This window comes from Culex pipiens, chromosome 2, assembly GCF_016801865.2.
Source record: "Culex pipiens pallens isolate TS chromosome 2, TS_CPP_V2, whole genome shotgun sequence".
NCBI lineage: Eukaryota > Metazoa > Arthropoda > Insecta > Diptera > Culicidae > Culex > Culex pipiens.
Window position 1 is genome coordinate 119,657,347 of NC_068938.1, and position 9,717 is coordinate 119,667,063.

The 9,717-nt window shown below is 38.8% G+C and overlaps 1 protein-coding gene across 1 annotated transcript; it reads left to right on the top strand.

The window, feature by feature from the left end:
- The first annotated feature begins 3,112 nt into the window (after window positions 1-3,112).
- LOC120431595 (uncharacterized) lies at window positions 3,113-5,351 on the top strand. Its single transcript, XM_039596702.1, has 2 exons — window positions 3,113-4,404; window positions 4,464-5,351. The coding sequence occupies exon 2, from the start codon at window positions 4,775-4,777 to the stop codon at window positions 5,255-5,257; it is 483 nt and encodes a 160-aa protein (XP_039452636.1). The 5' UTR covers window positions 3,113-4,404; window positions 4,464-4,774; the 3' UTR covers window positions 5,258-5,351.
- Window positions 5,352-9,717: the final 4,366 nt, after the last annotated feature.

The window sequence follows — 9,717 nt, forward strand, 5'->3', positions numbered from 1 at the left end:
AAAGTTGTTTTATATAAAAATAAGCGTGGAATCGATTGGGAAACTCTAACAATCGGCAAATGACGGCAAGAGCCTATTTTGTCCCATTTCATGTGTTTTTAGTCAATATAATAAACGTGTTGTGATTTCCTATACAGTTTACAAGAATATTATTGTACAATGCACAGTACGTTCAAGATAACCGGCTCCGTAGCTTAATGGTTACGGCTTCTGCCTCACAAGCAGAAGGTTTAGGGAACAAATCCCGGCCGGTACTTTTGAAATTTGGAATCAGGAATTTGAACTTTGAATATGAACAAAAACGAAAATGATTCAGGTGGGATTCGAACTCACACCTCCGGATTGGTGGTTTTGGGACGCTAAGCAGTCAACCATCAGAAGGTTTACACTCTAGCAGTGAATTGATCCGTAGTGTTGAAATATGTTATCTCTTTCTCATATTAAATACGCGCTGATCCCTGTTTTGCCTGAGGGGATTGGAAGTCTAAATATAGATCGAGTTTCCTTCAGATGCCTGCTTCTATGTTTAGGCGGGGCCGAACAATGCCCAGCGACCTCGGAATTGGACCGCAAGGAGCTCTGTCATTCTGAAACGGGTCGTTGGAAGCAGCGCGAGGGCTATCGCCACCTCATACCCGGGACTGAGATGCAGCGTCCGGATACTGCTCGGAGTACTCTTCCGCATTCCTGTTTTTGTACTGGGCGGAGCAGGGTGAGCATGCCGCACCAAAGGTGGCGACATCCATCACGAAGATCACCGGCTGGCTGGATCCGTTGGACCGGTACAGAAACCTCTAGGCGGATTTGTCACTCGGTTGAATCTGCAGCTGATGGTACATTTCGGTAATCTCGAAAGCGATTTCGGCGTTCTCGAAAGCGACTCAACACGGTAGGCAGGCTTGTCAAAAGGTCTGGTCCTTTGAGCAACTCTATGTTCAGTGACTTCCCTCGGACGGACGCTGCGGCGTCCCAGACAAGTCGGTCCTTTTCCGACTTTTTTGGGTGCTTAACGACGTTCAAGGATAGGTACCATCTTGGAAGACCACGCAGATGTTTGAAGCGAGCTGCTACTTCCGAATACTGCACCTTTTGCTCTGGAAGTTGCAGGTGTTGTACCGTGTGCACGTTGCGCAGCAGAAATCGGTTTTGAGAATCCGCCGCGGAAACCGTCACATCCACCGACCTTGAATCTCGTTCCAGTATCGGCTTCCTGGTTCCTTTTAGCTTCATTTGATCCGCAACGCTGCTGTCCATCAAAGAGAAAGACAAACCTTCGTAAGAAAGGCGACGACATCAAACGAGCGACCATCGTGTCCAAATAAAGATCATAAAAATAGAAGGGTCGCCAGAAAAGATGCATTTGGCATGCTATTGACAAATTATCACAAAAGTGTTCGGAATTTTTTGGGTGTTCCGAATATGTGAGATGACTGTAAACGAAAAGTTCCAAATTTGATCAAAATAAATTATAAATTTTTTTTTCATAAAAATATAAAATTTTGCCGTCACCAAAACCAATTTTGTAGCATGATTCCAAATTTCCAAATTTGTTATACAACTTGCTCTACTGAAAATTGATCTGATGATATTTTTAAGTTCTTTTTCAATAACAATTAAAATTTGTAACCTGATATGATTTCCTCATGATTTCTAGAACAAAGTACTGGATGTTGTAGGCTTTTCTTTAAGAACACACAATTTTAACCAAACTGCATCAATAACTCAAAAACGATGAAAATGCATATGGGACATTGATGTGGTCATGAGAGCAGATAACTAATTTAAACTGTTCTACATGTAGAATATCACAAAGTTTCATATTACAGAAAATTCATTAAATCATCTTAAAAGATGATTTTCTATCACTTCTGAAAGTTTCATGAAGATATTTTATGATGAAAGTGAGTTACAGTCGATTTTAGCTGAAAATTTTACCATGCGCAAAGAGAACTGTCTAACTTTGCGAGCGTTTTTCTCTGAACACCGAGTTGATTTATGGTTGCCACGATATCTCGAGATGGGATGGACCAAATTGGCTGAAATTTTTGGTGAAGACTCGCAAGACATATACCGTGTGCATGACGAAGCCCGATTTTGAAATTATGCATTTATTTTTAAATACAAAAACCAAATACTTTCTATTTTTTATATGAACAACATAAAACTATTTTTATCTTTTTAAAAAATAAACTTTTTGAAAATCGGCCTTCGTCATGCACACGGGACTGTTTTAACGAGTCTTACCAAAATTTTGAGCCGATTTGGCCAAAGCAGTGTTGAGATATCGTTGCACCCGAATTTTGAAACTGCTAACTTCAAATACCTTTATCTCGGCAATGATACAACCAAATATCCTCAAATTTGTTTTGTTTGTGCTCAAACCAACCTATTTACATGTATGTAACCCCTTCAACACTTCTCTACCAAGGTCAGTATGGTTATGTGATCACATCATAATAATACCTTGCTTTCATCATAAGATTTTTTGTATCATGTCACTTTCTTTTGTGCTGACGTTATAAATAAACAAAGTCGATGTTATGAATTAAAAGAAGTTATATTCTTTAGTAAAAAAGGCTCTATCTCACCCCTAGTGGGATTAAATCGTTTTTTTTATTACGTGCCATGCTGCCAGAGATTTTTTTTCATTTCAAGATGTTGTGAAGGCACTTAATCGAACTTAAATACCCGTTTTCAAGATAAAGATTTAAAAAAAATCACTAAAAAAATCGCAGGTCACAAAAAAATAACTTAACTCAAAATTTCGTTAGAGCCTTCCTTCCTTACAAAGAAATTGTCTCATAATAGGTAGATATGGAAATCATTTTTCCCAACATTAAGGAAATTCTACAACAATCTGACTGAGCTGGCCTGCTATTGATTTACAATTACAAATTATTGATTATTAAAACTACCAAGTAAAGTAATTTGGTAATTTGAGATAGATCCAGAGTTTGCTCCCTTTTTTGAGTTACTTGCATGCCATGCTTTAAAAACTTTAAAAATAAAATATTAATTTACAATTTATAGATTTATCTGTTTCGGCATCACTATTCTGAACCAGAACTATCACGTTATCCAACACAATTTATTTTTGGATGAATTTCGAGTTTTTAACGTAAACGAATGAATACAACACTGTTTTTCGGTTTGTTTTATTTTTATTCGACACAAGTAGATGTTATAAATTGCTAGTATTACTTTTAGTGTAACTAAAGGATTCTCAAAATCACTGTTCGAAATTACTATTGCTGAACACAAATTCCACAGATCCTTCCTCTACGACAGCTCAAACAATACTAACACGAAAGCTCGCGTCCACTCATAGTACATAGCGATACATGCTCCATACAAAATTCTCTCTCATATACTCCCTCTCTAATAAATACATAAGCCACCCAACCGCCAGAGATAACAACCAAAAGTATGCAGCAGCAGCAGCAGGCGCAGCATCACGCGCGAAACATAAGCAAAAACAAAACCCGGACCTACGCAAACAGCAAACCCGTTGCGGATGAGCATGGTCTGCCACCCCTCATCCTTCACCACGTGGTCGCGTCGCGTCGTCCTTAGCGTCGTCGTCGGTCGGGATTATCAAACTCTCGCCAGAGAGGAGAAAACACACTCACGAATCAAAGCAGCAAGCCATGCCACGGCCACCCACCGCCGAGGTGAAGCTTTTTCTGTTGTGTATTGGTGAGCAGCGCCACATCTCAGAGCTTGCTTTGTTGTGTCGCTGAAAATATATGCAACAGCAGCAGCAGCAGCAGCAACCAACACACAACAACTGCATCCTGAGCTTTTGGCGAGGAGGGATGCTTTCGTTTGGCTGTGTGTATGAGTGAGTGCGCGCCAGAAAGGGAGGGAGAAAGCTTTGCATGGCTGGCGATGTTGCTCTTGGCTTGCTTTGCTTTGCTGTTCATCAATCTTGGTGCATTCGCCGAGAGATGGGGTAAAAAAAGGCGTTCCCTTGTTGCAGCAAACGTTGATGATGCTGGTGTTTAGTGTGTACATGGACAAGCTTTTTCTCCTTTTACGGTGGAGGAGAATGCAATAGTACACTCACTCTCGGTGGAGGCTGTGACCGTGTGTTGCGTCTCTTTCCGTCGCAGGTTGCGCCCGAGCGCAGGGCGAATGTATTTTGTTTTTCCTTTTGTTGATTATTATTTACTGTATTTATTTTCATTTTTTTAATAGTTTCTGTTTATCTTTTGCAATTGCTGTAGCGAGCGAGCGAGTTTCTCGGGTTTCTCCATCTTTGCACCAATTAGAGAATACGACAACGCCCGTGCACGATGCGGCCAGGCCAAGCCCGGGATTCGTCTCAAGCCTTGCACGACGAATCCGGAGCGCTCGGGTCTTGCCACTCTCCGCCTTAAGGGGGGTGTTTTTGAATGTACAAATGTAAATATTTTTATTTAAGGCAAAAGACTGTATATAATAAATAAACAATTTGTACATAGTGTCTTTCGTTGCTGCTGCATCTTGCACAAGAAAATAACAACAACAGCATATTCCGAGGAGGAGCAGCAGCACCAGCACGGTTAATACACAACAAATAACCTAAACAGCAGTTCCGATCGAAGACTTGCAACGGAAAGATCCCTCCAAGCCGATGCACTTTAGAGTGGCTGCCACCAGCGTTCTGGCAATGTTACAATAAATCTCCAAAAGTTGAACCCATCGTGCGTAAAAAAAGAAAAAGGAACCAAGTATACGACCCGCAAAAAAAGAGACTCAAACGTGCTTTCCCCGTAACAAAAAAAAAATCACCATGAATCCATCAAACGATAATGGTTTAAACTTTTTCGAACCCGGTCCCATCGGCGACGGCCAGCAACACCAGTGCCGTGACGTCGATATGAATAATAATTGTGCATGTGTGACAAACCATGTTGACGGCGACGACACCGCGGCCAAGGACATCAACGACGGGGGCGACAAACTCGTCTATCACCTCCAACAAGTGGAACCACCGGAGCCGATCGATCCATCCCGGCAGCTGCCAGCGCTATTGATCCGGCTGACCACCACCACCACGACCCGCATTAGAGCGAGGAGGCGGAAAATGAGGCAGAACCGCGTGGTCACCATCGACAAGCTAATCAGGCGAATTAGTGCGCTTTCCAGGGTGGCAACGACGGGGACCGGAAACAGCGGCGCCGCGATTGGACTGGCAAGCGAGGAAATGTCCTCGCGGTTACGATTAACAGGGGCTAGTAAAGCTGTGCAGGATAGAAGGATTTTAAGGATTTAAGTTTAATGTAAAGGACCATTTGTATATATTATGCTAAATTGTATCACCAAGTTAAATTTACTGATTAGAAACAATTAAAGAACATTAAACTTTGTACTCCTTTACAATTTGAGTTTTTATGTGATAAAACAATCCGAAAATGTTCTAAAAACTACAACATACACGGCCCAAAATGCGGTTGCATCAAATGAAACTAATCTAGGAGGCATTTCAGAGGAGTGGGCGTGGCTTTTCTGCTAATTAAGTGGGTTTGTAAATATTGTGAAATTCTTAGTTTGGTGTGTGGAATATAAAACCACGACGCATCCTGTCGTCGCAATTAAATGTTAAAATTAACTGAAATAAGGACGAAATATTTTGCATTGCTTTTTAAATTTGTTAGACATTTTAAAGCACAATCAAGACGAATTATGAAAAAAAAAAATAATTTAGAATTTCACGAACCTGTGGTTTTTTTTAATATTTCGTGATAGATGAGTAGAAGGTAGGCCCCTTTATTACACTTCTTTATGACATTATAAATGATTGTCAAATTCGTGTTTCCAGTTGATAGAGGAAATTTGAAATTTTGAAATTAAATATGTCTTTATTGAACTTTCTTATAATAATTACATTTCATTTACATTCTAAGGGGTATGGCTAAATGCTCTTCATCTATGTTGTATTTTTCGTTTTATTATTAACTGTTCACATTCATTTATTTAACCTTCGGGAAGTCGCGCTAGTGTACTTTGTGCACCAGATTTGGGAAACTTCGAAAAACAATTATTTTTCATGAAACAATCAAGCCGTAGCCAAGATATATGCTCAAGATAAACCTTTTTACTTATGAAAACAAGTTGACCTAAGACATTGTATAGTTAAAACTATTTTTAATATATTTTTTAAAATAATGTTTTTGGGTTGGTGCACAAAGTACACCAGCGCGACTGCTCGTGTAAGTATTTTTTTTTGTGGAATGAATACCAGAAGTTACACATTGTTTTTATGAGTCTCAATTTGGATCAAATGACCCCAAAACTGTTGCATTGTATTCAGGGGGGGATCTGAGTGCGGTCCGGTGGCCCTTGGGGATGTTCCGAAGAGGGGACATATCCGAAATCCCGGTCCGCTAGGCATGATAGGTGTCAAACTTCATAATTTTCAACGGCAAACCTCAATATGAACATGTAAAGTGTCAGAGATGATCTTGCCACCATCCGGATTAACCCGGTGGCCCCGGGAATGTTCCGAAGAGAGGACATTTCCGGAAATCCGGTCCACAAGCCATGATGGGTGTCAAACTTCATAATTTTCAACGGCGAATCTCAATATGAATATTTCAAGTGTCAGAGATGATTTTGCCACCATCCGGATTAACCCACCCGGTGGCCCCGGGGATGTTCCGAAGAGGGGACATTTCCGGAAATCCGGTCCACAAGCCATGAAGGGTGTCAAACTTCATAATTTTCAACGGAAAATCTCAATATGAACATTTAAAGTGTCAGAGATGATATGCATTTTTGTAAAATTTCCAAATATCAAAATCAAAATGAACATCGTGATCAGTACACAGCAAAAAAAAAGTTGAATTTTTTAAAGAATAAAAATTTGGTTGGTTGAATATAACCTCTTTTTTGGGTAATATTACTTGAAAATTTTTCCTGCAAATTGGATATTTTTGGAAATCTCGATTCCCGGGAAATTTGGTGACTCCCGAGAGTTTTGAAACTTATAAATATTGAAGCAAAATATTATATAGCCAATCAGAAAAACCAGGTTCCTTATATTATATACAGATTATTGTTGTTGTTAGGAGCCGCCGTGGCCTACTGGTTACGGTGTTCGCTTTGAAAGCGAGCGGTTCTGGGTTCGATTCTCATCTCCTCCCAACGAGAAAGTTAAGAACATAAAAATTTGAAATGATGAATATGAACGAAAAATCAAATTGTAATCTGCTCTCAACGAGAAAGTTAAGAACACAAAAATTTGAAATGATGAATATGAACGAAAAATCAATTGTAATACTTCCTGGTAGGTAGCAGAACTTTGAGCCCATCAGCACACAAGCGAATGGAAGCTCGTAAAGCACCAGATTTGATAAACCCGGTCTTTTCCCGTCGTTCGAATTCTTCCTTCTCGGCAGTGATGTCAACCATCGCGACGCTCATTTTTGGTTGGCGGTACATTTTTCGTTTGTAGTGCTTTTCAGTTACGGAATTCGACAAAATGGTGTTCGAAGCACTTGTAGAACTCACCAACAGCAACATTTCTTCAGAACATTGTATAGCTGTAAAATTCATACGCAAAAAGTTACAAGAAGATTTCAGACCTCAGGACCAATGGTTCGCGATGCTTTCGTTTGCCTAACGCATTTTTGGTTGTAACTTTTTTTGTATTCATCAAAAATCAATACTATGTTCAGCAAAGTTGTACGATTTGCAGTGATGTCAATCATCGCGACGCTCATTTTTGGTTCGCGGCACATTTTTTGTTTGTAGTGCTTTTCAGTTACGGAATTTGACAAAGTTGTGTATGAAGGACTTGTAGAACACACCAAATCGTACAACTTTGCTGAACATAGTATTGATTTTTGATGAATACAAAAAAAGTTACAACCAAAAATGCGTTAGGCAAACGAAAGCATCGCGAACCATTGGTCCTGAGGTCTTCTTGTAACTTTTTGCATATGAATTTTACAGCTATACAATGTTCTGAAGAAATGTTGCTGTTGGTGAGTTCTACAAGTGCTTCAAACACCATTTTGTCGAATTCCGTAACTGAAAAGCACTACAAACGAAAAATGTGCCGCGAACCAAAAATGAGCGTCGCGATGGTTGACATCACTGCTTCTCGCTTACGTCCACAGGGAGGGTGTCGAACTGGTTTCCAGACGAATTTGGAGCGTCCTTGCTCAAACTGCCTGGCTTTGCAGGTAGCGCTTAAGCATTTTTAGCTTCATCAAATCTGCCGATCCTACTGGTGAGGACCGCCTCTTTTTCTTGCCGTGAGGCATTTTTTGCACTATTTAGCACTTTTCTGAAGCTAATATCGAGGAGTACCTCACTGATTGGTGGTCCACAAGGGAATGAGTTGATAGAGGATGTTTCAATGGATCTTCTGAAATTAGAATTTCTCTAAAATAGCAATTAGTTTTGGCTGCCGATACCGAATATCAATCGGTTAATATCCCATTTTTATGGCCAAGTGGCTTGACGAAGATTCTGTGAGGCATTTTCCCGAAATACTTGATTAGAATATTAGCCGAATTCTCTGTGATTCTACATTTTTATGAGCAGCTAAACCTTGATTCTCTTGTATGTTTTGCTACAATCTTCAATGATGTTGATGAAAGTTTCGGGGTTTGAGGATAACCCCTTTTTGTAGACAAAATGTAGGTCAGAGAAGTCATCAATGAGATACTGTTGGTTTTTAACTTTGAATCATTTTTGTATTTTTTTCATCAGCATTTTATAATAAGCTTATTGATGCATTTTCTATTCTATCTTGTTCACGCATTGACCAAAGTATGACAATGATACACATTTAACGAAAATCAATACTTTTCTAAAAAAAAAAACATCGTTTTTGTGTTGTATCACCAAAGTGACTTACACAGAAAAAAATGATGGTAATATTCATCAGGAAACGGTGACAAATTTTGTGTCAAAATAAATTATTTACCCCAGAAAATGATGAATTTTCATCAGTTTTTGATAAATATTCATCAGGTTTACATTTTTACACATTTTTATTAATATTACTCAAAAAAGAGGTAATATTCCTTCATTCAAAATTCAACTTTTTTTCTATGTACCGTGAACTATTTAAAAGCAATTTTACCATATTAACCTTCAATAAACAAAAATTATAATAGAAAGCATTAATATTTGATGAAATCCTTTTATTTCTACCAAATAAGCCACATACCAAAATGTATGGAGAAAAGCAACTGTTTCAGTTTTTTACCTGTGGATGGAGCAATAACTATCTAATTCTTATCGATTTTCGGAACTAAGATCTTCATCAAAACTGGAAAAAAACTTTCCTGAAGATTCCATTTTAAAGGATTTTTTTTCCAAAAATTATAAGCTTCCAAACATGATTGTTTTTCTATGATCAAGGTAAATTAATTAAAAATAGGGGTGCGCAAAAAAAGAGTGAGCCGCTCAAAGGGTCAGTTCACTAAAAAAAAGCAAATGAACCATGGTTCACAAAAAAGAACCGCGAATCCTTTTTAAACTCCGGTCTTTTGAAAGAACCGTTTGAAGATGGAATGATGTTTAATCTTTTGTCATTTCACCGAATCTGGCAGGAATCTGCTACTTGATAATGATACGTGCAGTCATTATCTTGATTTTGGTGGACAAGAATAATTTACTTTTTCCTCCTAAATTAGAAATAAAGTAATAAAAATAGCACTCATATTTTTTTTCTTGGCAAATCGCTAGTTGCCCATTAGGTCGAAAATTTTCAACACT